The 27406-nt window shown below is 36.2% G+C and overlaps 1 protein-coding gene across 14 annotated transcripts in view; it reads left to right on the plus strand.

Moving 5' to 3' along the window:
- ERC2 (ELKS/RAB6-interacting/CAST family member 2) overlaps positions 1 to 27406 on the plus strand; it is a 557034-nt gene that overhangs the window by 217412 nt on the left and 312216 nt on the right. For all 14 annotated transcript variants that reach the window (XM_075432855.1, XM_075432854.1, XM_075432857.1 and 11 more), the window contains one exon: positions 26941 to 27078. In XM_075432855.1, coding sequence (XP_075288970.1) covers positions 26941 to 27078 — 138 coding nt within the window. The remainder of the gene's footprint in view (positions 1 to 26940; positions 27079 to 27406) is intronic.

Raw genomic sequence — 27406 nt, forward strand, 5'->3', positions numbered from 1 at the left:
GGATACTTTCACTGTTTACTTTTCATGTGCCTGGTGTACAATTCTGAAGTAGAAAATTCTGTATGTCACCAATGGAAATCCAGGCTTTTAAATTAATCTGGGAAAAAAAAAAAAAAAAGATAATCTACTTGTATAGTTAACCTAACTGTTCAACTTAATTATGGCAGTGCTTATTAGATCATGACTTCTCATGGTTAGCCTCCTTGAGCATCCCAGCATCCTTGGCGACAAATGCAATCTCATCTCTGGACCACAACATTTGCATGTAGAAGGGAAGGTGTAAAGTGTCTGTCTACTTTTTCAAGAACCTTTCCTGGCATTAGTGCCTTTATGTTCTAGATAATTTTATCCTCACTACATGAAGTTATGTGTCCCAGGGCATTCATACCTCACAGAGTCTTTAAGTTGTGTCAAAGGCAAAGGGAGCACAGCTCCTTGTTGACCATAGGCAGATTGTTGCTTCAGTCATGTTATTTCCAAAATATGTTGGACTATGTATAGTAGTAATTCCTGATGCTGTAGTATTCTTACTGTAATATTTTTGAACAGTCACTTTTCAGGGATTTTCAAATAGCCTAATAGTGGGTGCTGTGCTTTAATAAGAAGATTGTCCAATGTACCTCTTTTCTTTCCAGGTTTTGACAACATACCTTTCCAATAGAAGCCATATAGAAGAATAAATTTTGATGAAAAAGTATTTAATATATATCAGTTGCAATAATTTTATCCATTACTTGAATCTGATTTTGCTTTTATCTTTTACTCCTTGCTGGATTGCACGTGCATCTTGCATTCCTTCAGCTTCTGCTCATCTTCTCCTTCTGACCTTTTGACCACTTATTCCATTGTTGTTTTCACTTCAAGTGATGGCAGCCAGACATTTATGTGTTAAGCATTTAGAAATGAATATGTCCTCATCGTGCACATATATGTAGAGGAATCAGTGGGTGGAAAGCAGCATGGACTGTTTCATACGGCACTGAGGAGGTGAAGCAATTTTGGGCCCTGTAGTGGATTGTCCTGCCTTTACATACCTTATTGCAGGACATTGCCCTCGTTGCCCTCTTACTCTCATGAAAACTCTTCTGAAAGCGAAGGAGTTGCTTCTAATTCTTCTTCCTAAGTTCTCTCTAGACATTAGATTCTTCTGACTGTAATATTATAATACTTGTCTGCATTTTCTATGCAGGGCCAAATTTTATATCTGTGTATTTTTATTTACTTTTGCTATGAGAACTTGTGAATAACCAGTTATTTTAGTGCCTTCATTTGTTGGTGCAAGGTAGACAGCTACATCTCGCTTCACTTAGCCTAAAATAATATTTGTTTTAATGGTTGTGTTCAAGTAATTGAAGAAGGAAGAATTTGTATATAGAGCTTAAAAATATTTCTGTCATTAATAACTTGAAACCAAGTAGGAAAGAATATGTAACTTGGAAAGACGGCAATTTCTAATTCTAGATTTCTCTTCTGTACATTACTGTTATCTGCCATGTTGAAAAATATGAAGTAGACCAAACCAAAATCAGGAAAGCTCTCTTTCAAAGTTGGAATTGTTTCTTCTCCTTTGTGGATAGCTCTTACACTTGGAGGACAGGATAGGACAGGACAGGTTCTGTTGAGGGCTCCCTACCAAAGGTGTGGAAGAAACAAAAGCATTGGCAACAAAAGAGCAGAGGTGAGTTCCACAGGATGGTGTAGGAGCACACACAAGGCAATATGTTGCGGAAAAAATTAATGAGCAAGATAATGAGCTAATGATGTATTGTACTTCCATGCAATGGTTTTGGTGTAATTTTTGACCAAATGTAAAAACCGCTACACTATTCAGTATAATCTGCAGGTTTAAGAGAGGCCCAGCACTGGAGCAGCATGTGTTTAGAGGATTTGGATCAAGATAGATTGGCATGGAGTAATAATAAACTTATGTCAATGTCAGAGGTGCAATATTACTTAATATTTCTTTCTTTCAGAATCTTTGGCACCACTGTTCCATTTTAGTGCCAGTAAAGTTGGGTATGCTGTTTTAATAGACTTGTTTAACCTGGCAAAGCTAGTCTTACACCTCATATCTGTCAGTTTAGCATGTAGAGGGGCAGAACTCAGAAATCTTTATGTGTTTATACTCAAACTTTCAAGTTCTGTGAGTATGGTCGAGTTGTAGGCTGAAGGGCAGATGTGCTGAACTGGATGATGATTCATTTGTGTCCCTTTCTGCTCCTGAATTTTCTCTTTCATACAGTGGCTATATCTGGTGAGTTTTGTCCTCTAGGAATCTGTAGATATTTTAAAAACCAATTATATACTCTGAAGTATGAGTCTCAATGTTGAAACAGTAGCTGCTGAGACAAGAACAGTGTGGAGGATGTAGACCTGGATCATATTAGAACAACAGCTTGTGGAAATTCTTTCGTGGGGACCGTTATAAAAGAACACCATGTAAAGGGGGCTAGTATAATATTCTACTTTGACTTGCAATGTAACTTTTCATGTAAAATGTTACATTTTCCATCTTTAATAGTTTAAGCTTTGTGATTGATGAAGTGCTACATGACTGAGAGCCCTAACCTACCAGCTAATTAGCATTTGTAGGAAATGTCATAAAGTCTTAGTTCTCATGTAATAATTGGAATCTGTACTTGGAGTGGCTGGACTGTGCACACTAGGTGATATTGTCCAGTTCGTGTTAAATTAAAATGTGTTGTACAATTAATTGTGTGCATTATTGTTAGCTGTCGTCTGAAAACAAGGAAATTCACATACGGTCAGATTAAGAGCATTACTGGTGTAAACATCTACTCTTGTGCTTGGAAATTTTCATCAGTATTATTGCTTGATGCAGGAATTCTGGCTGAGAACACCACTGAAATGGAAACGTCTGAATCCAGAATGGTCCAGCCTAAGAGACCAATTTCTTTTGTTTCATCTTAACAAGTAGGAAGTGCAAGTACATTGCTGATAGAAAGTACCTTTGTTGCTTTTTTTCCCATGGTTTTGTCAGCTGGAAGCACGTTTTCGTAATCCCATTGAGGGGTCATGATGGTGTGATGAAGGACATTATTATTAACTTTGTCAAATTCTCAGAGCAGTGTGAATAGGCTGTTATGTGAACTGGGGTTTTGCAATTACCGAATCAGAATTTTAGTGTATTAGTTGCTCTGTAAAACAGATCAATATTCTCACTGTAGATTACCAGTCTAATGTTAAAAAAAAAATTATCGAGTCATTCTGGTGTAACATGAAAGTTTTGATGTTGCAAAGCTGCTATGGTGACTTGTGTAATATGTCAAAAAATGTTTCTTCCAATAATATATGCCCATTCCAAGGATACAGTGTTCACTGTACTGAGTATTAGAAAATTGCTTATGCTTGCAGCTTTGCCAATTCATGTTGTGTTATTCAGATAAGGCAGTCTGAAAGTGAGATTGAACTAAATATAGCCAATTGTTTATCCACGGTGGTGGTGTTATTGATCCCTATACACTGTCAAAAAAATTGGATCCTCAATGATTCTGCGCAATAAAGTGCAGCCTTGGGGCCCTTAAACTTTGCATGTGGTACACATCAAAGCTATCTGAATAAATACAGAAAAAACTCAAGCCTAACCAGTGCATCTGTTTGGAGACTCTTGGCCTGTACACTAAGACACTGACAAGAATGTCATTAGGATCAGAGGCAGTGATCATTTTCACCTTCCTTTATCTTCTTTAACTTCCATTCTTTGTAACACCTTACACTTCTAAGTTTTTACAGGTTAGAAAAGATCACTGGAAATATGTGACTTAATATAGGTACGCTTAGTGAAGCCAGCCTGAATGATCATCCAGCCTAAAACGATAGGTATGAGTTTAGGTAAGTCCTTGCACCTTGAAATTCATGATCATTATAAAGTTTTCCAGGTTGTGCTTGAATCTACTGTCTTTTCCAATGAATTTGCTACCCACAGAAGCTAGAAGCCCAGCATTTTGTTGTCCCTCCCCTCGCCCCCGCCAATGACCTGCTCGTTACTGCTGCTTTTGTTCAAGTCTACACTCAAAAGGAGAATAGTTACACTGTTCTGCTTACTGACCTATTTGAAATTAAGCGCTTATCTTTATAGGAGAAAATCACTGAATTCCTCAAAAGAATTTTCATAAGATTACAAAATCTAAAAAAATTTTTATCTAATGCCAGTTCTGTAAATATGGTAATTTTTGAATATCAGGTGTATAGTAAATCATGAACTCTCAAGTAAGTGAAGAAACATTAACTGCACTTGGTCTTGATGTTGAAGTTGTTTGGAGATCTGCTCACAATAATCATGTCTTTATCAGTGGCAGCTGACATTCATGAAATGGCTGGAGATGTCTGGTACCAGGTGTTTGAAAGAATTCAGAAATGTCACTAGGTTTCAGTATAAGTAGCTGAAACTGCAAGCGTGCATTAGTTTACGGTAATTATTTGCCCAATATGAGGTGGAAGCATGTATTCTTTGGGATGGCCTTCACTTACTTGTCACAAAATATTATAAGAAGCAACGTGCATGCAGTTTTTCAAGAAACGGAGTCAAACTGCAGTGGGTCAAACTAGTCTGGTTCATGTACCAGTGGTGTACATCTCTGAAGAGGTAACAAAGGAACCTGTTTTTTTGCATGTTTGAAAATCCGAATTGTATCTTAAAATCCTGAAAGTTAAAAATAATAATTTGGCTGCCTTTGTATGCAAACTGTGGAAAACTGAGCATTTTGGATATATTATTTAATTCATATGCTATAGGGTAAGAGATTGTTAGTGAAAGTGAAAAAAGCACTAATTCTTTGAAGAAACAGGCTGAAATAAGAAATAACTGCTTTGAAGAGATGCTGTCATATATTGGTCTGTATAGTTTTTAGCACAGTAGTATGATACTGTTACTACATACATTATTAACTAATACATTTTTAACTTTCTAAATGTAGTTACATGTACAGAAAGGAGGCACTCAGTTGTAAGATCTAAAGTATGATGTAGTACAATATATAAATGAGAAATAAAAAAAGATAACTTGTTGGGAAATAGTGAATGTGTGTGTAGATCACATGTATATAGAATTTTAAAGATAAATTGTAAGTGTAAATAACGTAAGTTATTCTGGATCAAGTTATGCTAGCTAGTTTTGAGAGGGTTCTTCACACACTGCTCAAATGAAGAGAACTGAATAGTTCAAGACTCAGGTTATACATAGCATACAGAAGTGCTCTTAAAAACAGTATGCCATTTGCAAAGTAGGACTGAGCTTAATGAGCTACTTACATAAGAGTTTCCTACTGCTAGTGTGACACCAGTGCTATTGGCAAGGAAGGAAGCTGCCATTCAGCTCTGAAATGTCAATACTAATTAACAAAGTGATCTTTAAATATGATCCGAAGTTTTATTCATGCCGAGAAAGCAGCCAACTCGCATGCTGGGAATTTTAAGCTATGTGAAGAGTAATATTTTCTTTTCAATAGATTTGGAGGAAATTTCTTTTGAAGTGTGAAAGAACTAAATTATGTGTAGTGTGACTGGGCAAAAAGAAAGTAGAAGTTGGGAAGTGCAGAAGAACACAGGGAAATTATTTAGGGAAATGGATGACTACTAATATATCTGAAAAAGAATGTTAGGGAATCAAAATTGCTTAAGAGAAGAAATATATTTTTCTGTGAAATAGTCTTCCAAGAAATGTAATAGAAGTCTTCTTATGGGAGTTAAAAATGATGAGAGAGTGTTATAAATGCAATTGAGAAGGATATTGCATTGGAGAGGTATCCTGCTGTCATTACTTTTTTGAATTTTCAGCTGCTGACTGAGAGTGTGTGTATGTGATTCACTGCTCTTGGAACTGCATCTCTGAGTGGCAGCCTGACTGTTTCCTAACTCTCTCAACATGACAGATTCAGCTGGTTTTATACCTGCCAGCCATTTACCACTGAATCTTTGACAACTCAAATTTAAATGACACAAAATCATATCCTTCAAAAAGTAGCCCATGGAACAAAGTTTTGCAAGAACCCAAAAAGCTTGCATGTCTGTCTTACATGCTAATCTTTCTCTTGAAATCTCTTTCAAGCTTCAGATTCCAGGTGACTTATTTGTGGTAGGGAGGAAGGACGTTGGGTGACTTCTCACCTTTGCTGACTGACACAGACTTTGAAAAGGGGGATTCACAGGAACATGCTGCAGCTGCCTCTCTGAATCAGCAGCCATTTCTCTGTGTATGTTGTAACTGAGTATAGGAGGTACTCTCTGCCAGGCTCCAAAATGTAGACCCGCTGGATTAGATTACCATTTTAGACATATTCTGCAGTAGAATAAATACATGTATGTTAAAAGCATAGCTCTAGCTTCAGAATATATAAGGTGGCAAGCTGGGAATATGTTGCCAAGTAATACTTGAACTAAAGAACAGTTGTTTTATTCTGTATATCATGTTTTGTTACAAGGCATAACTGTGATTACACCAGTATTGGTAGAGATGTTTAGCATAAGTCTTCATCCTTTGGATACATGAGTTGTCACCTTCATAATCCTTTGTGAAGCTGGGAACTGTGCATCCTGTCAGGCTAGTATATTTGGAGGTGTCATATATACTTCTTACTGCTACATGCACAGGGGGAGCAACTATTGATGCTACTAGTATGGGGAGATTTTTGTTAATGCTAGAAGTATTTGGATATTATTTATTGTTTTCATTTGAACTAATTCATTCATACTGGAATTTGGTATATTTAAATTAAGTCGCAGACACAGTTCAAAGTTTACTAAGATTGCTTATTGCAAAGTATAATGATAAATTTTGCATCTAAATAAATGGTCTGTATAATTCTGTATCATGGTTATAGGACACTGTTTCAAACATGTTGCTACCAGGTTTTTATTAATGATCCTTATTCCTTTTTAGCACATTTTAGCTAAAAATAGTGAATCGTAGTTTTATGAAATGCTTCCTAGGAAAATAAGTTCATCAGCTTGGTAATTGTGTGCAGTAAAATCCACGAAAAGACAATTTTAAATTTTGACTGATTCAGAAATGGTACATTTTGCGTATGATTTTGTGCCTATTTTGACTGAGAGGTTAAATTTTTTTTGTCAGTCTGATGCATGAATTATTTAGCAATGTGATGACTGAATAACTTGTTCAAGTGAGAAACCATCCTGATCCCATCCTGAAACTAGAAAGTAGATCCCACTGCCCTTGTTCATCTGCTTGCTAGGATAGGCAGTTACAGTTGATCAGCAGCTTGACCTAGTGTATATCCAAGTTGGTTATATCTGGAACAAAAAAGAAACATTTCCTAATAAATATAAAAGGTAGACTTATGCATTAGCAGTTGATTTTTATCAATTTTGTAGTAGATTAAATATCTACTCTTCCGTTGGCATAAAATCAAACACCTTAATTTATGCGTTGCTAGAGCTCCTTGATGTTGGCAGTCAGGCTTTCCTGGTGGTATTCCACTGCTGTCCGTCTGACTGAGCAGTTTGTGACTAGAGACTCTAGTACCTTATTAGATTGGATATTTTATCACTTTTGGAAAAGCATCACCCCTCACCTTTGAGTGGACCTCTTACCGGCTTTATGAAATCACGGAGTTCAAAGACTTAAGAGTATTCATGAAGATAAGTTTAATGGTAACAATAAATGAGAACTGTTATCTTCATACTTCTCCCTTCATATTATTGTTACCAGATGTAGCGAGAGCTAGTGGTGCCAATTTGGTCAGATTGCTTTGATAATTTTCTTGGTGCCAAGTAGTATGTGTTTCTTGGTGGTAGAATCAGCAGTGGTATGTTTGAATATGAGTAGAATAAATCCAACTTCAGAATGGAATCTGAATCTAATTCACTTCCTTCTAGCACACCTGACTTTGATTTTTAATGCCTAGCCAGGCACAGTGCAAAGATGAAAGTGAAATAAAGAGAATGGAGTAAAGCATTTCTTGGAAACTAAAAAGAAAAATGGTATAACATTGCGTAATCTTTTATATATGAAAGAAATACTGGACGTATTTGCCATTCACTTAGGAATAAATCAGCAGTAAATTTACTAAAGGTAATTGTGCCAGTGTAAACACTTACTTATCTGGAAGAAGAATCAGATCCACTAGATTTATTGCTTAAGAGATGCCTTAATTTGATGGCAGAAATCTCCATTCATGTCCCCAGGTAGGCACAGAGTCCTTCATTGCTCTGTGTTTAACCTCATGCCAAAGTGGCTGTACACCATGGGAACTTCTATACATCGCTCTCTGTAGTGCCTACTGCTGATCTTGAGTGAGGGTGAGAAGCTGCTAAAGGTCCACGTGAATTTGTGAACTGTTCGTCTTAAAGCAGCTGCTTGTTGATAGGCAGGATTGAGAGTATGTAAAAGCACATTTTAAATTTGAGTGAAATACCTGCTGTGACCTATCCCAAAATCTTAATCAATAGTTAAGTGTGGATTTTTGTTGTGGCTGTCATGGGAGCCATAAATAGCTTGATTTGAATGTTTGTTTAACAAAAAAAAAAATCCATGACTTTCAAGAGTTTTAGATTTTTTGCATGTCAGGAGGTGGATGTCATAGTAAGCAGCTGAACAAATGTGAAGAACTTCAAAGTATAGAATCTAGACTACATAGGAAGGTAACAGAAAACAGGAGTTTGCTCTTGTAGTTGCCAAAGTGATCATCCCTGTGAACTGTCCATGGGAGCTAGTCTTGTAAATTGTGTTAGATTTACAAAACATAATTTTTTGCATGACATTTTACGTGTTCAGCAGATTTCACTGTTAGAACTCTAATTGTTACTAACTTTTGTATACTGTCATTTTATGAATTGTAATAGAATTCAGTCTCTGCCTTGAAATGTATGAATTGCAACACCTCCCACAAGTTCCTATAAATCATTCCAACTTTGGGGAGGGGGAAGAAGAGCCACCTCATAGACAGCTCGCTGCAGGCAGGACACTAAAATGAACCGATTCGTATCGTCATCCTTGTGAATTGCCTCTCCTTGACAAGGCAGGAGCATTTCTCCTTCTTTGGGCATATTGTAATGTTGACAGAAGTGTTTAGTGCAGACAAATGTGTCTTCTTCTTATTGAGACCTGTGCTACAATTCGTGCTGCAGGACATATTTCTTAGTAAGGGCTAAATCTGGATTTTTTGGGGATGAGGATCGGGGAGGGGGAAGATGGGAAATGGGCAGTGCTGCAATCACTGGTTATCGCTGTGCCTTAAGTGTTCTGCTGCAAAACCTGTTTAAAAAAACCAAACAAACCATACCACAAAAAGGCACAGGAACAGAACAGGAAGATTTGTATGGTTTTGGTTAAGTTTTAATATACTATTTACAGAATACCTGATGAACACTTATAGACTACCTGATTAACTTTTTATACTAGTGCTAAAATAAAAATTCTCTAAGTAAGGCAGTAGAAAATAATCTATATATATCCTTAGTTCTGTAATAAGCTCTTCCCTGTGTCTGACACATTGAGCTGGCCATCATTCAATCATTTAAAAAGTCCAGACCATTAGTAGTATCTGTCATGATCTGAATGGGAGACACTGAAAATGGAAGTGTTGTCAGACTATTCTAGTTTCATTGTTAAGCAATGCTGAAGTTTTTAAAAAGAATTTTACAGTTAAATTTAAGCGCATGTTCTTGAGGAGAAAACCTGACAAAAATTAAGTTCTGTAATAATTCTAATGCTTGCAGAACTATAGAGATATAGTAGTCTGTGTAATAAAGCTATTGACATAGCTATCACCTCTAAAGGTCTTCAGAGTGTTCTTAACTGAAAACTCCTAACTCACCACTCTTCTGAAGGTTTTATCTAATGTCTGTCAAACCCCACCGTGGAGAGCGGCATGTTTCAGGTAGTAACAGAAATGAACATAGAGCTACAGGGGCTTAACGCTATGGGAGAGACAACTGCATCTGACAGTTGCTGAAAATCCTTACCATCCTATGTAATTCTTTAAGATAAACTTTTAAATATGTGGTATAAAAAGCAAAGAAATACACATCAGAGAAAAAATATTACAAGTGTGGTGACGGTTTTAATAAAGTATGAGGTCGGTGTCACTGGCATTGCAATAGCAGATTACCTTGAAGTGCATGTTCAGGATGTTACAATGAATTTTTCTGTAACTGTCAAAGGGACAATGAGTGTACTTCATGGATCCTTTCATCAAGGCTTTTATAATAAATGAAAAATATTGAAGAAAACCAAATGAATAAGGGTGGCTACATTGATTAATAAATCCCAGACATCAACGACCTAATGAAAAACTGGGTTGGGAGAAAATGTATTTCTTGTCATAGATCTACTATATAATAATTTTGCTTTATTTATTTATAGTCGATGATATTAGAATGAGGCTAAGTTGTACATACAAACCTGCTGCTTTTTAGGAGGAGATACATGATAAAGGAAAATTGGTGAAAGGTTAAAAAAAAGAAGGGACTTTTTTTCATACCAAAAGCAAACTATCTTAAACACAGAACCACTTCAGGTTACTTCTACTTCCTATTCAGACATTGATATAAAAGCATTGCTGTGTTACCTTTGCTGCTATAGAAAATCTAAAATGTTCAGCAGATGTTGATTAAAGACATCCAAGTTACTGTGTTTAACATTTCAGTTTAAATTTAGTGGTGCTTTGATAGTTTATATGGAGAAAGACTGTTTCTGGCCTGCAGTAACTAGTGGTGAAACTCTTTGTGCATTGTCTTTCGTGCAGCTATAGTGCAAATATTAAATTACATCTCATAGTAACAAGAATCGTAGATCTCTGATGAACAACATTTTGGACACTACAACTCTTAATTGATATAAACCTATGTACATTGACCATGTGTTAATTTAAAATGATTAAGAAAAGACATCTTTAAAAAAAGCAGGCAGAGAGATCTGTTATCCGTCTGCAAAGCTTTTCATTCATGTAAAGTCATTACACTGTCCCTTATATATGAATATAGATGGCCTCTGTAACCAGGGAGCTAAAAGGAAACTTTCCAACAGAAAGGGTATTAATATTTCTGATTAATTCCTGCCTGTTTAAGCTCCACTGCTATGTTTGGGGTTTTTTTCTTCTTCTTACCACTGACACTTAAAGAAACTCATGTAAAATAGTACCATGTGAAACTGGATTCCCGATTACAAGCTCATGAATGCAAGTTCTAAGGGCAGGATGCTCTTCTAGTACAAATCAACATAGCTGTATTGAATTCATATAGCCATGCTTTATTTATAGTAGCTAGGGGGCAGACCTGTTATTTTTACTTTCAATGTAAAAATTGTTGCTATTACAGGGTTGGCTTTTTTAATTTAAAATTATTTTCCATTTTTAGGGCTTCCCTCCTCCCTCTGCAGCCTGTCTACCCCCTTATTCCTTACTCTGACAGTAAGGAAGTGTAAAGTTTAGTATTTCTCCTGTGTTGATCTTGATGAAGTATTATATTATTATTTAGAATATTTTACAGGAAGAAGGAAAAATAAGAGAATATTGGAAATTCCTGAAATAATTTCATAAAGGCTGGAGGAAGAGATATGTAATTAGAGATTAAAGATGACAGAGCAGTTTTAAAGTGCTGTATTTGCACTTTTTTCCCTTCAAATGTGAAATGTGTGCGATTTAAATTGATCTATACAATCAATTTACCATTTGGAGTTAAGAGCAATACACAGTTATCTGAAAGTCTCTGAATTAAAGAAATAATACCAAGAGCTTTATGTTCTGGAACAATCGAATAAAGCTTACGTTAACTCTCAAGTGAATTATCTGTCTGTACTTTTGAAATCTTTATACCAAATTTGTTTAATGTTGTCACACAATTCTCTGTAAAAGGCATGTTATGAAACTACTAGTATAAGGATATATAATTACTGTTACAATGCAATTTATGGCTAGAGTCTTCTAACAAAATTAGTTGTATCATGCTTTAGTGTATGTTAGCCATTTGCCATACCCATAATTGTATATGGTCTGAGTTACACTGTCCTGTAGAAAAGTGAGATGTTTGAATCATAGAATGGTTTGGGTTGGAAGAGACCTTTAGAGGTCATCTAGTTCCAGCCCCCCTGCAATGAGCAGGGACAACTTCAACTAGATCAGGTTGCTCTGAGCCCCGTCCAACCTGGCCTTGAATGTTTCCAGGGATGGGGCATCTACCATGTCTCTGGGCAACCTATGCCAGTGTTTCACCATCCTCATTGTGAAAAACATCTTCCTTATATACAGTCTAAATCTACCCTCTTTCAGTTTAAAACCATTACTCCTTGTCCTGTTGCAACAGGGCCTGATAAAAAGTTTGTCCACATATTTCTTATAAGTCCCCTATAAGTACTGAAAGGCTGTCCTAAGGTCTCCCCAGAGTCTTGTCTTCTCTGGGCTGAACAGCCCCAACTCTCTCACCCTTTCCTTGTAGGAGAGATGTTCCAGCCCTCTGGTCATTTTTGTGAGGGCTCCAGAGCTGGATGCAGAACTCCAGGTGGGGTCTCATCAGAGTGGAGTAGAGGAGGAGAATCACCTCGCTTGACCTGCTGGCCATGCTTCTCTTGATGCAGCCCAGGATGCAGTTGACTTCATAGTCTGTGAGCGTACATTGTCAGCTCATGTCCAGCTTTTTATCTATCAGTACCCCCAAGTTCCTCTCCTCAGGGCTGCTCTCAATCCCTTCATCCCCCAGCCTGTACTGATACTGGGGCTTGCCCCCACCCATGTGCAGGACCTTGCACTTGGCCTTGCTGAACTTCATGATGTTCACTTCTCAAGCTTGTCCAGGTCCCTCTGGATGGCATCCCATCCGTCAGGCATGTTGACAGCACCACTCAGCTTGGTGGAGTTAGCAGACTTGCTCAGGGTGCACTCGATCCCACTGTCTGTGTCACTGCTGAAGATACTAAACAGTACTGGTCCCATTATGGACCCCTGAGGCACACCACTTGTCGCTGATCTCCATCTGGACACTGAGCCATTGACCACTACCTTCTGGATGTGACAACCCAACCAATTCTTCATCCACCAAACAGTCCACCCATCAAATCCATATCTCTCCAATTTAGAGAGAAAGGTGTGGTGGGGGACTGTGTCAAAGGCTTTACAGAGTCCAGATAGCTGACATCCATAGCTCTTCTCTTGTCCATGGATGTAGTCACTCCATCACAGAAGGCTGCTAGGTTGGTCAGGCAGGACTTGCCCTTGGTGAAGCCATGCTGGCTGTCTTGAATCACCTCCCTGTCCTCCAGGTGCCTTAGCATGGCTTCTAGGAGGATCTGTTCCATGATCTTCCCAGGTACTGAGGTGGGGCTGACAGGTCGGTAGTTCCCAGTGTCCTCCTTTCTATCCTTTTTAAAAATGGGTGCAGTGGTTCCCTTTTTCCGGTCACCAGGGACTTCACCTGAGTGCCAGGACTTTTCAGATATCACGGAGAGTGGCTTGGCAATGACATCAGCCAATTCCCTCAGGAGTCTGGGATGCATCTCGTCAGCTCCCATAGATTTATGTATGTTCACCTTCCTCAGGTGGTCACGAACTTGATCTTCTCTTACAGTGGTTGGGATTTTGCTACCCCAGTCCCCATCTTGTGGTCCATCCACTCGAGGTGTGGGAAGAGAGGTTGCCAGTGAAAGCTGAGGCAAAAAAGTTGTGTACCTCAGCCTTCTCCATTGTTACCAGTTTGCCAGTCTTGCTCATCAGCGGGGTATGCTTTCTTTGGCCTTCCTCTTCTGGCTGACAGACCTGTAAAAGCCCTTCTTATTATTGTTCGCATAGCTTGCCAAGTTCAGCTCCAGCTGTGCCTTGGCCTTCCGGGCAGCGCCCCTATACTCTTCCCGGGATACCTGTCCCAGTTTCTACTGCCTGTGCATGTCCTTCTTACCCTTTAGTTAAATGTACATTTATTTTGCTTTTGTCTAGACTCTTGTATCTTTTATAGCTTTCTGTTGGAATGAAAACTATAGGAGTTGCTTAAATGAGAGATATATTCAGTTTCACACTCAAACCTTACAAAACGTGTTAAATATCTCTTTAAACTTTTCAGGAAAGGAACTAAAGATATTCTTTTCTTTCACTCAAACTGGTGATTTAAGTGGTAACCCTAAGCCATCAATAGCAATATCTAGTGGTGTCAGTAAAAATGAAACAGGTATTCTGAAAGCATTACAATGCATATGTACATAAGTTAGAAGTATATGAAAAGTAGGCCGGAAAAACCGGAAGACTACAGATTATGATAAAGTTTAGCAGTGACATTCTAGGCTAGAAATACTGTGCTATAAATCATAGTTCTAGATTGAATATGAAAAGAATGAGCATAAGAGAGCAAGAATAGAAGTGGAAAAAAATCCTTCAGGTAATAAAAAAATTCCCTGCATTGATTGAAGTTGATTGATGAAGTATGAAAAAGGATAAACAGGTAACTACAGTTAAGATGAGGGAGACTTAGCTGGAGTAAGAAGGCAGATTTTTTTTCTCAATAGGGCCTTCTTCAATATTTTTATTTAGGAAATATTCTTCAGTATTTCAATTAGGGGGAAAAAAAAAGTTTAAAGACAGACAGGGAAAAAGAAATGGTGACTAGCCTAAAAAAGAAACTTGGAGTGGTAATGCCAGGAGGCTGAAGGGAGTGGTTAATATGAATTTAGAAGAGTATTTGCAATGGCATGTGGTAGTAAAAATTGCCAATATTGCTGTCCACAGAAATACTGAGTAGCAGAAGACAGGATGATAACCTCTCTCTAGACAGCCTTTGTGTCATCCCACCTGAAAAAACATGCTTAATTTCAGACATCTTATTGTTAGAACAATAATGTAAACATGAAAGTGTGTGGCAAGAACAACAGTTAGAGGCCTGACAGGCACAGGTATATGCCTAAAACTAATAGAACTGAAGTTTTTATTCTAATATGCTGAAGTTATAAATATCACAAAAGAGAAGAAATTATTCTGGACAGTGTAAAACTTAGAAAATGAGTAGCATGAAATGAGATTGACAAGGAGATTTGTTAAGTGATTGGATAGCCCTCAAATGGGAAAGTAAATTCAATTACCATAGGTTTTTCAGTGCTAGATGTAACATCGGCCATAGTCCTGGAAAGGATCTTGGAGTATCATCGTGCATTCCCCTACACACAAGCAGGATTTGAAGGATATTCTTGCAGTGAATGAAAGCATTACATTTTCTCTAGGGATTAAATAAGGTTTACAGCCTCTCTACATCACAACCTGCTCAACCTTTTCACTTTGAAATGAAGTAGAGTTTACAAGGTTCTGCCTGTTTTTCAGAACTGTAGATGATGGCTCTTTTCTGTAATTAAGAAATCTTTTTTCTGGATCTCTCTCTGTTTTCCTATCTTAATAATTTTCATAAGTATCTAAAATCATAACTCAAGTTTATGGTAAATTATTCCTCCTCTTATTTTTCTAAATGTTTTTTTAGTCTTTTCCTGATGGAGATTGTTTCTGTTTTACTGCTTTGTTTTCATTGATGAATGCTTCTCTAATTTATCAGGACTTCATTGCTCTTTAATAGCTACATTGACTTTAATAACATATTGTAAAGTGAAATAATTTTTTTAAAGATGAAGTAACATGCTTTTTAGCTTCTTTCTTGTGATACTTCAGATACCAAAGCCTAAATCTGCTTTCAGGACAGATTGGTCATCTGTTTTAAAGCTTATGTTATTTTTCTGCTTCTATATGTAGTTCCATGGATATATCTGTATTTTAAAATAATGCACACAACATACACATTGGTGTTGTTTGGGTTTTTTTGCTGGTTTTGTGGTGTTTTTTTTTTTGTTTTTTTTTTTTTAATTTCTGCTACTTCCCTTTCAGGTTATCCAGTTTACTGATTTCTCTGTGTTCGTTGCTCTGGAAGGCTTCCCATGCTACTGTCTTAACTGGCTCTTGCTCTCCTTCTGCAGCTCTTGATGTGCCTGTTCTTACTCCATTTCTGTTTTAGCTTTACTTTTCTGTATTCTCTGTTGCCTAACACTTGTCTGTACAACTTATCTGCTCCCTTTCTATTCCCATCATCTGTTAACTTTTTTATGAAGATGTGCTGTAATTTTTTAATCTGGGCAGAGGCCCCCAAGTCTTCCCAACTGATACAGGCATAATAGGAATGACAAGATACAACCTAAAATGTATATCACTGTTCATCTTAAATAGTTTGTATTAAAAGTGTAAGTATGCCCAAGCAGCTTTTTCCTACATGTGAGTTTACATTGGAGTGTATATTAGAGTATATATACACTTCTCTGGTTTACATAGGACATAGTGTAACATTTTTCCATGCAAAATCTTCTTGAAAAATTCTTGCATAAGCTATCATAACCTATTTTATATGAACCTATACGAAATAATACAAAACTGGCCGTGAGTAACAAATCATCAGGTGTCTGCCAACAGCTGAAAGGTAGGAGTGAGCAGAAAGGTAGGATTTTTCGTGGTTAACTTGGAGAAGTATTACAGGTCATATTTTCAGGTGCTATCAATGTGCAAGTGGGCTAGACTTCCCAAAAAGTTCAGCAATCAGTCATTACCCTGTAACATGTAAAATGCTGTGAGATGTAGGAATTCATGCCCACCCAACCCAGCTTGAATATCTGGCCCTGAACACGTACAGGCAGTTGTTATAAGAACCATTTGCTTGTTAAGAATGAATATCTACCGCTTCATGTGTCATAACTGGAATTGTGTTAGTTGATTTCACATTATTATATTTACTATCTGGAGAAAAACTGTTGCATTTTGAATTATATCAAAATAAATACATATAATGAGAGCAAAAACTTTTCAATGGATTTCTCACAAGACTATGAGTCCTGCTTAGAAGAATCCAAGAGTCAAGCTGTTTTGTTCAGAGAATTTATTGGTCCCTGAAGAGACGGAGACAGAGACTGAGTATTTCCAGATACACAAGTGGATATTATCAGCCCAGGCTTCTTTTGGCTAGCTTCCTGGTGAAGGTTAATTTTATCATTAAGTTCCAACTCTTTCTCAGCTGGAGTCTGGTAACAGAAGCCAAGCTTTCAGTCCAGGAGCTCCTTTCTGTGTGACAGCCTTCTCCTCTCTTGGCTCAGTTTTCCCACTGACCTGCTTTTATAGCTCTGTAAAAGTATCAGCTGACTTGAGGGCAGATCCCTCACCTAAACAGACCTAGGGGAGTTTTCTTCTCCTGGCTGTATGAAAGCTCAGCACGTGCGTCTTCTTTCTTAATGCTTGTTGATTCCTCTGAATCCTTCCTGTACCTGTCTATTTAAATCCTGTATTATGGAAGCAATCTAGAATCTCACAGTAAGTAAAAATGGGTGAAATATTTCCTGCAGTGATTGCACAATAGAACAAACACGCACACTTGTTTTGGAAGAAGAAGAGAAGATATATATATGTATCACTTTTGATCTCCAATTTTAGTTGCATTTGCTTCTATTTATTGATGCATGTCAACATGGTGCTCTCAGTTTCTACATGTACTTTGGATAGTAGGCTGATGTTTCCAATTATAGAATAAAGAAAGGTGTTTTTTTTTTCTAGCCATATGTACTTTCGTGCAGGTGCTGACCAGATAATATGACCACATATTTCTGGTAAATGATATACATTTTCTCTTAGTGATAAACAGATCATAGGTTATTTTCCTTCTTTATACCTTTTTGTCCTCTACCAAATGAAGGGACATATGTATTTTCTTTTTTCTTTAGGTAAACTTCCAATCCTATTGGATTTTTTTTTTTAGATGCCGTAATAATAATACTTTATGCTTGTGTGCTGTTTTCCTCAAGATTTTACAAATAATCAGTTGATACTCTATACATTTAACAGACTGAATCATACAGAACATATAATGACATGGGAAGTAGTTGCACATTATGTGGGCAGAGCTCTTGATTCTACCACTGACATTTGATTTCCTCATCCTACGTTAGGAAAGCTTAATTGCTGTGTAACATCTGTTCAGAAGCTTGATATCAGTGTAAATTTGATGGCTTCATTAATCATACCCTTTTTGGTCTTTGCAGCTTTACAGTCATACTGTGGTGAATGTGTTGAATGGACTGTCGAATGGATGGATAGACAGAGTGAACATATGGGACTAAACTGTTTAGTAGCAAGAATGTCTTATAGACCTTCAAATATCCCTGTATTCCTGAATCCTCCTTAGGACAGAGATTTGTTGTAAGCAAACGCTTGTAGTAAGTTACAATACAAAACCAACTCTCAGTCCCGTTCAGGTGACAGAGGCCTACAGCTATGTGTTTCTGTGACAGCTAAGAGGGATATGAGGGCTGAAATTTAGTTTGTAGAGCTTCTGTGGAATGTGGGCTTCACGTGCTGCAAATCTGTGAAGACTACTTCACGTGCTGCAAATCTGTAAAGACCTTATTTCTTTTCAGGTTACTGTACCTGTGAAGTATGTGAGAGTTTTGAAAACAGTTCTTTTAGTTATCAACTAATGGGAAAAGGAAATGGAAGAAATGAATTTCCGTGTTATTTTATGGAGTTCTGATAAAGTATTAGCAATCAAGTTCAAAATTTTACTGCAATCATACTGTATTTCAGATATTGTAAAAATACAAACATACAAATAAAAGTGTGAATTCTTCTTTTTACCCTTTCCAGAATAAGAATTAAGTATTGGGACCAACTATTAATATTTCATAGAGTCATTTAGGTTGGCAAAGATGCTTAAGATCACTAAGTCCAACTGTTAACCTGGGTATAAAAATTATATAGGAAATTTTGAGCCTTATTTGTTTCTTTAAAATAGAAGAAAAAAGCAATTCAAAACTGAAATCCACATTGGAGAAGAAGTATCTGAATTCTCATTAATGGCTTTGAAAATATCTTAAACTTTGCAATTTGAGAGAAAAAGTTACGGAAGATACTGAGGCAGAGCTTGCTGCCGTTGCTAATAATTCAGACAGGAAGTATAACATCTACAAGCAGAAGAATACCCTGTCCTGGTTGTTCTGCTCCTGGAGGCCTGGTTGATGCTAGTGAGGAGTTTAGCATGAAACAATAATTGGTTCATGGTTGTTAGAAACTGCTGGATCCACTTGATATATTTTTTTTCTGAGCAATCTTTTGTTGAGTGTCTCCTGTTTAGAGATGATGATACCAATTTTTTGCAGTAAAGGCATTTGATGACATAGTGGTGGAAGTGGCCGAAATATTTGACACTTCAGTTTTCAAAAACATATGCACGCTAACTTTTAAATGATTTTAGCTCTCTGTAGGTTTTGGGTTTGTTCATACAAAAAAATTTGTGTATATCTTGAAGTAGAACTAAATCCCGAGAATTCTTGAATACACCACTTCTCATATTTTTTTTGGAAGTTTTTTGATGTGATTGTTAATAGGTATGTAATATTGATCCTTCTGATCAAATCAAATTGTAACTGCCCTTTACTCTTGTGTTTGAAGCTGTTGCTAAAGTTTGTTACTTACATCTTCATAGCTTTTATACCCCTCCCTTCCTGTCTACTGTTCTTTTTTCTTCATTTCATTCCTTGAAAATTCTCCAGATGTCAGCATCTGTGTAAACTCTTGGGTTTTGTTCGGTATTTTCTTTACATTAGGTTTCTACTACAGCTTTAGTGTTTAGTTGTAAGAGCATAAGTTTTTCATCCAAAGTACTGTTTTTGGTATTCTGATATTTGTTTTCATATTTTGTTATAATTTTCAACTCTGTCTTTTAGAGGAATGACATCATCTTTGCCTCTCATCTGCATGTGCACTTTCTCTCTAGTGGTGGTTTCTTCAGGTATTTTTCTGCCTTACTCAGTTGCATAAGGAGTTAGCCGTACATGCTGCATAGCTCATTTCTGTTGAAGAGTGTACGCAGTTGATAATCTGTCTCATGTCCTGTCGACTCTACTGTAATTTTACACACTCAGCCTCAGAAGTTGTTGCTTGTGAATAAATGAAAACGAGTTGCCATCTCTTTTCTGTATTATTTCATACTAAGTGCAAACATAGAATATATATCTTCCTTGTATCAATTTGTTTTTCTGTTAACTTTTTATGTGGGTTGATTTGCAGTATACATTTTAATGCTTTAGTATGTTAGTGACAGTTTTTGCAGGTTAGCAAGAAATTGGAGATAAATATGTGAGTGAATAACTTTACTAAAATCTTGGCTAGTACTGGAATACAAGTGGTAACAAACAAAGCAAACACTCTTTTCTCTAGCTCAGAATTTCAGCTGAATTCACAGTGCTCATTTTTTGAAGATAGTTTATTCTAGCCACTGAGCAAGGCAGAGATCAAATTCTCATGCAGTCTTTCAGAACTGTCTTTACACAGAGCCTTGCCTAACAAAATTAGTTGTACTTGGTATGTCATCCCAAGACTTGACATTTTTCTCTATGAAATGGTACACTTGGCTTTCTTAACATGTCAGTGCTTATTACAAGGGACAGCGTAAATCCATGGGGTATAGTTTCACTGTAGGTTCTTGGTTGACAGTGTTAATATTGGAGAATAGTAGCACTTTGTAAGTAAAGAAAAAGGCATGTCTTAGGTAAGTTATTTGTTTGTGTTGTTTTATTTGAGCTGTTTTACACATAATTGTTTTAAAATGGTATTATATTTAGTAATACGATAAATAATGGAACAACAGCACCCAACAAAATGTGACGAGAGAGACTGATTTCACTGAGAAAAAATTCATGTCACAAATGATTCAGTTTAATTTGTGAAATGGTGTAGTATTTTATATTGCAGTATTTCTGTGAAGACACCGGTTAGATTTTGATGTCTTATTTTTTTGAACACTGTATAAACTAACAGCTTCCTGTCCCAAAGCACTTTCAACTTTGTTAGAAACAAGTTCGCATGTAAAGATTAGCAACTTCAAATGAAGTAAAAGGGAAGATGATTCTACTGTATTGGATAAAATGGGCATGACCAGGTGGTTCTTAATAGTGTAAATGTAGAGGGTAAAAAAAAAAAAAGTCTTTGATGGTATAAGAATGAACAACCACAAAAGTAAGTTTTCAAACCACAGTGTTAGTCTGATCAGCTGTGTAATCCTAATGGCAAAAATTCAATGAGCTTGAAGAAGCAGAAAATGTGTTGTGTTGTATAGAAATGCTGTATCTTTGGAGGGAAACAAGGTAAGTGTACCTCAGGAAAAATACTCTGTTTACCTTTTTTTCTGGTTTCTTACGGTCTTACGTCTTTTTCTGTTTTTTAAGCTTGTCAAGTAGAGGAAAACTCTGAAGGATTATTTTCTTTCCTGCGTGGATTATGTGAGTTGGGATGGTAGCAATAGGGTAATTACTAGCTCATGCCACTTTTCTATTGCTCTTGTCATCAGGTTACTGTGAGGGCTGATGTCTGAAGTGGCATTTGCTTCATTAACTCCTTTGTGACAGTCACTGTGCAGCTGCACTTTGCTACTTTGAACTGTAGTTCTGAAGGAAGTATGAGGTAAAAACTATTTGGACAGAGCAGTTGTCTTTTGTGAAAACCTTACAGACCCATTGATTTGGAGACTGCTTTCTCCTTGGGCACACACTGTAGCCATGTTTGGAAATGTTGCTTTGCATAAACTAAAGGGTTATTTAAAGTTTATGTACAGCTTTACAAATACCTTTGCTGTCTCGGTAATCCACTGCCATATTGACAGTGTAGGATTGAGCTGGTCATATGTTTTGGGCCATCTAAAATCTCTGATGTTTAAGGAAGTCTTGTGGGGCAAAATAATGAAAGAATAGAAAGCTAAAATACACTATTGAACCAGAAGGTATGTTGTGATCTGAACTAAGGGCAGTGCTGTTGTATTACTCCAATGTGGAAAATATGAATTTGGAAGGTAGTAAGAAGAAGCTACTCTGGAAATATTTGAAATTGAGAACATACTGTGCAATAGGCAACTATAGGTAAGAATCTTTATTCTACTGGGCAATAATCAAGTGTGCTGGTAGCTATTGGAACTGCTTATGAAATCCAAGAGTATTTTTATCATGTTGTGCTAAGATTAGCAAGCTTTTCCCAATTACTTTGATAAAGCCAAAGATTAGTTCAAATCTTACGCTTTTAATAAATGTACTTAGTTGCAAGCAGCAAGCCCCCATTTTATGATCTTTTAGATTTTTATATTATAGTATAATTTTTCAATATAACATTTATTTTAATTTTTGGAATCCAAATGTATATGTATTTTGACTTTTGAAACAATATTCCTAATTAATGCTTGTCTGTCTACCTACTTAAAAGGAAGAAAACCAAAGTGAAAGTTAGTGCTACTGAATGATGAAGCACTTTGGGGCTAGTCTCTTTCAAATTAAAAGACCGTTCTGCAGTGTCAAGCTGTTGAAGCAGAAGTTGCACTTCAATGAATTCATTTTGTTAACTGAAATGCTACTTAAATTGAAAAATGTATTTAGGTCATATCATGGATATTAGTGAATAGCTATGGAGCCGTAGCTTCCCCCTCTTGCCACATAGGCTGAAACTTCAGATAACTGCTGTAAAGCCTGTTAATTTTAAAATACTTTGATTGACTTGATATTTAATAACTGTATATCATTTGGTAAAAATTTGGCTAAAAAATCTGTAGTGTTTTCCAAAAACTATACCTTCTGTATATTGAGGTTTCAGGTAGTAATATTTTATAGTCATGGTAGGGAAAAATTATTTCAGTTTTTTCTGGGTATTTCATTACAAATTATGCATGCATGCACACACATGTAAGTGAATGGAGATGTTAGAGGACATTTGTAGATACATCTAATTTACTGAGTCACTACCAAAGATGGTTTCATGTTCTGGGATATACTAAAGTGTTTCTGAAAAGGACCGTACAAGATAGAACATTTTATCAGGAGTCTTACAAATAAAAATAAATTGTAAGTAGACATTTAAGAGTATTTGCATTTGAACTACACCAAACTATTTTTTTCTGTTTCAAATAATAGTTAGGTTTTTTGTCTTTTGTTAAGTATATGTATGAGGCAGCAGCTGAAGTCTGAGAATGAATACTAAGGTTTAAAGTAGTCATAGTTAATGCTTAAGTTGGATGAATGCTGTTGTTTATTAAATCTCGGTCGTAATTCGATTAACTGTAGAATGTAACAGTACTCAGGAAACTGTTCAGTAGAATTTGTTTTCTTAAAATAGTAACTTTTTTTTTAGTAAATGGTGAAAATGATATATACAAAAGTTCTGTTTACTCCTCTGTGTTTCAATTTTAAATTTAAATTAAACTAATCTTATATTATTCATCTGCTTCACTGAAACAGACATGACCTGTTCTTTGATATGAAATAAATGTCAAAAAGTTCTGCCTAGAGAAATTTAAAATACAGCAAAATTAGTTTTAGGACTAAAAAAGCCAGTATTGCAAAATACTCGTTGTCTGTTTACTTAAAACTCAAATATAGAGCAGAGAGGAAAATATATGGAGCAAAGTTTAAGCGTATGGCTCTATGTTTCACTAGCTAGGCCTAGGAAGTCTCTGGTAAGTTCTTTCTTACACTGTCTTAAACTCTCTTATACTTTAATGCGTATCTCTAATGGGAAATTGTTATAGCATGGAACATTTTCTTTGATTATGTAATTTTCTTACAAATTCCGTAGTACAGTACCTTAGTTTTCATAATGAAAGTAATTTTCTTTTGACAGTTTGGGTTACTGTAGAATTACAAAGGCTGTCTGTGGGTGAGATTTAATTTAATGCCCTGAGTATTTAAGAAGCATTCCTGAGACTGTCACCAAAAAGTGACAAGATTAGCACTTGCATTTATTGACAGGATGACTCGTGGGAAAGGGTGTTGTTTTTTAAAAAGGAATAAAGTCTGTCGTAAGTTCTGGCAATGTACACACTTTATGAAATAGAGAAAGAATGGAGCAGTTGCTTTTCATACAACTCATGGCACGTGGAAATAGCAGTCTGCAGGGGTAAGAATTACACGTTGACAAAACTACACAGTAACTGATTTCCTATCAGATAAAAATATAAGTGTTAGGGGATAAGAAAGTCATGACAGTCCCTGTCATAAATTGAATTCAGACATGCTCAAAAGTAGGTAATTATTCAGAAATAGAATTGCATCTTTACATATATGCCTGTACCCAAATATATGCTGTAGAATGACAGAGGTTACCAGATTGTTTGTTGTTCTTTCTGGATTTAAAAAACCCAGGAAGAACTAAATCATATCTTGTGTTCCAAGATTTTAACATGTGAGAATGCTCAATCTCTTTGTCTCCTCTAATCTTTTTGAGAAAACTCTTTGTGGTTAACTGGTAGTAAAATCTTGTCTGCATTAGCAGATCTTTACTAATCCTGTGCCCATCCCAACAAACAAACAAATACTCTGTGGTAGTGATCTACTTCTGCATACCCCGGTGTGGTCCTGTTCCCATCAAAGTATTCCCTTCAGATTTATATAGCACAAATAGAAGAATAATCAGATCCTTTCCTCTTATTTTATCTATGGACTACGCATTGAATGACTGATTTTAAAGCAGCTGTGATTCAATGGGGATGTTTTTAATTTGCTGCCTGTTCTCTTTACCTCTGAGGAAAGAATTCTGTAAATGCTGAATAATTTTAGAACATGTTTTCTTGGTTAAGGGTTGGATCATATTTAAATTAGTTTTAAGAGGAAGGAAATCGTGTAAATGCTATGGAATTCAGATAAGCACTGTGCATAGGAAATAAGTGCTTTAATTTAGGGTGCCCAGAACTGGTAGGTCAAGCTGATGATAATAAAGGACCAGATCTTAACTTTGCTTCAAAGAACATGTAATCAATATTCACTCTCCTGTTTTATTTCCTTTTTGCTTGAAAATTTATTTTGGTGAAGCTGAAATGTGCAGTTGCTGAAGTATTCCACAGGGTGTCATGCGGTAGTTGTTGGAATCACTAATACTTGGATGAAAGTAAAGAAACATACTGTGCAGTCCTCTCAATGCCAGTTAACGTAATTCTAGATGTGACTAATACACACGCCATAAAATAAAAAGTTCTTAACTCATTAACACATGTATCTTATTTCTGTATCTGTATAAAATATACACAGAAAGAAAATATTACAAGAGGTCATTTACAAGAGTGAGCTATTCTATGCCAGGTTTTCCCCAAAAACTTTTCTATATGTACTTTAGTATTTTCTAGTTTACAAAGAAATTGGAATCTTTGGGCCGTAGCAGTAATTTGACATACCAAACTACGTGTGTCTATATATATATATATATATATAAAGGTACAATGCTTGTATTTGCTGTACTATTATAAGGATTTTCTAACTGGAATGTGCTCCTCCAAATTTACTTTCAAATTTAATTTTCTTTAATTTTTATTTTTTTTAATTTAAATTTATTTTAAAAAACTTTATACAGTGCACAGAGCTGTACTGTGAGTTTTATTTTTTTGTTAATGATAGATATGTATAATGCCAAAACTTAACTTCAGACTTTTTTCCTGCACGTATATAATGTAGTAGGAGGAGAATTTTTACCAAAGTATGCTCCAAATTAAAGTGTATTTGATGACGGTGATACATTTTTGCATGTGGAAACCAAATTTTTATTGACATAACTGTTGACTTCTGCAGAGCTGCACATACATTGAATTCAGCTTCAGGTTTGTAAAAGAATCTTTAAATACAGTTTAACAGTATTTATGAAGGATCCTGCTTCTGTTAAAATCTGAATTGCTTTAAACTGAAAAGACATTGGCTGCAAGAAAAACTACTTTATGAAATGAACAGCGAATCTTCATTCATTTCAGTAGCAAAAGAACATGATCCAAAGTGTAAAATCACTGATGAAAATAAGAATTTGAATCTCTGTTGACAGTAACAATTTGTCAAATTTTAACAGTGTATTTAAAACCAGTTTTGAATAAATGATACCATATGAATTTAGGCATATTTTGTTGTGTTATATAAAGTGGCATACTAAAATAATATACTAGTTAATTTTCTTGTTACTATTTATTTGTGCTAATATTATGGAACAAATTTTGGTGTTATGCCAGTGGCATAATAGTGAGTGGCACTGAGACCGTAGGATACAGGGAGGTAGGTGCTTCTGACAGACAATTAATAAAATTTTATACATTTGACATACCTCATGTCTTCTCTGCATTATGCCCAGATCATAATGCCTTACAGCCATAGAAGGTGATTGCTGTGACAATCAGAAACTGAGTGCTTTTATTTAGATTCACTTCCAAAAGCCACGTGGTCCTGCAGATAATTTTTTTGTGCAAACCTTTTCTGACTTAATCACTAAAAATTATGACCTGTTTAACAAACCAGTGTGTTTATAGGTACCTTAGCAGTATGTTTAAATACTCAATAGAGGAAAAACTAGACCTGTTCAAAGCAGTTTTAATATCCAGAATAGAGTGACATACCTTAAATCTTCATGGAGATGAAGAAAGTGAATGGAAATTATGGCCTTTGGGTTGTTTTTTTTTGTTTCTGGGTTTGGCATTTTGAATTATAAGCATCCTGATCTCTGTCCGGGTGAGCTTCCTTTACAACAGGGCATCATGGAAGAAGGGCTTTTTAGATAGGTAGGTTGTTATCTTTCTTCTTCCTCAGTTTAAGGCTCACTGAACTTGCTTTGCTTCTCCCTTTCTTTATCCTGCTTATTGCAACTAGAATAATCTAAAGGGGTAATTCCACACATTGAATTACTGAGATAATGCAGTACCTTAAAGTTATGAATATCAGAAATATTTAAATAATAAAATACCTGACTGCACTGAGTTTTTTCATATGATTTATTATAAAATGATACTTTTAAACAAAAGAAAATAGAAAGGACAGAAGTTAATTGATATTATACCATGCAAAAGCTTGGCAATATACTGAGGCATATGTATCATATTTGTGATATGTATACATTCAGTTGATCCTACCACCCAAATCCCCCTTTGAATGTTAAGACAAGGTTGATGAATATTGTAATCTGTCTTCATTTTCAGATTGAAAATCTACAGGAGCAACTTAGGGACAAAGACAAACAACTAACTAATCTAAAAGACAGAGTGAAGTCATTGCAGACGGATTCTAGCAACACAGACACAGCACTAGCAACCTTAGAAGAAGCTCTGTCAGAAAAGGTAATGTGTTCTAATGGAACGGTGCTCTGTGCTGCTCTTGTGGGTGAAGCGTGTCCAGAAAATGTCTTTTTAAATTGGTCTGGCACCTGTAACAAAGCCTATAGGCCTTGTCAGGAAAGCAGATGGCTCTGTTCTGGTAGGATGAGCAAGGAGTGATTCCCGGCTGGTGAACTGAATCTGGACTCTGAGGAAAAGAAAGATGTAATTTTTAAATAGGGACGGAGTAAATGGCCCAGGGCATGAGAAGATTTTCTCTCAGTCAGTGGGATGAATGGTTATTCCCTGAAAGAACAACCTGACTTAAGGTAGAGTTTGGGGTATGTTTATG

Source organism: Opisthocomus hoazin, chromosome 11 (genome assembly GCF_030867145.1).
Source record: "Opisthocomus hoazin isolate bOpiHoa1 chromosome 11, bOpiHoa1.hap1, whole genome shotgun sequence".
In the NCBI taxonomy this organism is placed as follows: domain Eukaryota; kingdom Metazoa; phylum Chordata; class Aves; order Opisthocomiformes; family Opisthocomidae; genus Opisthocomus; species Opisthocomus hoazin.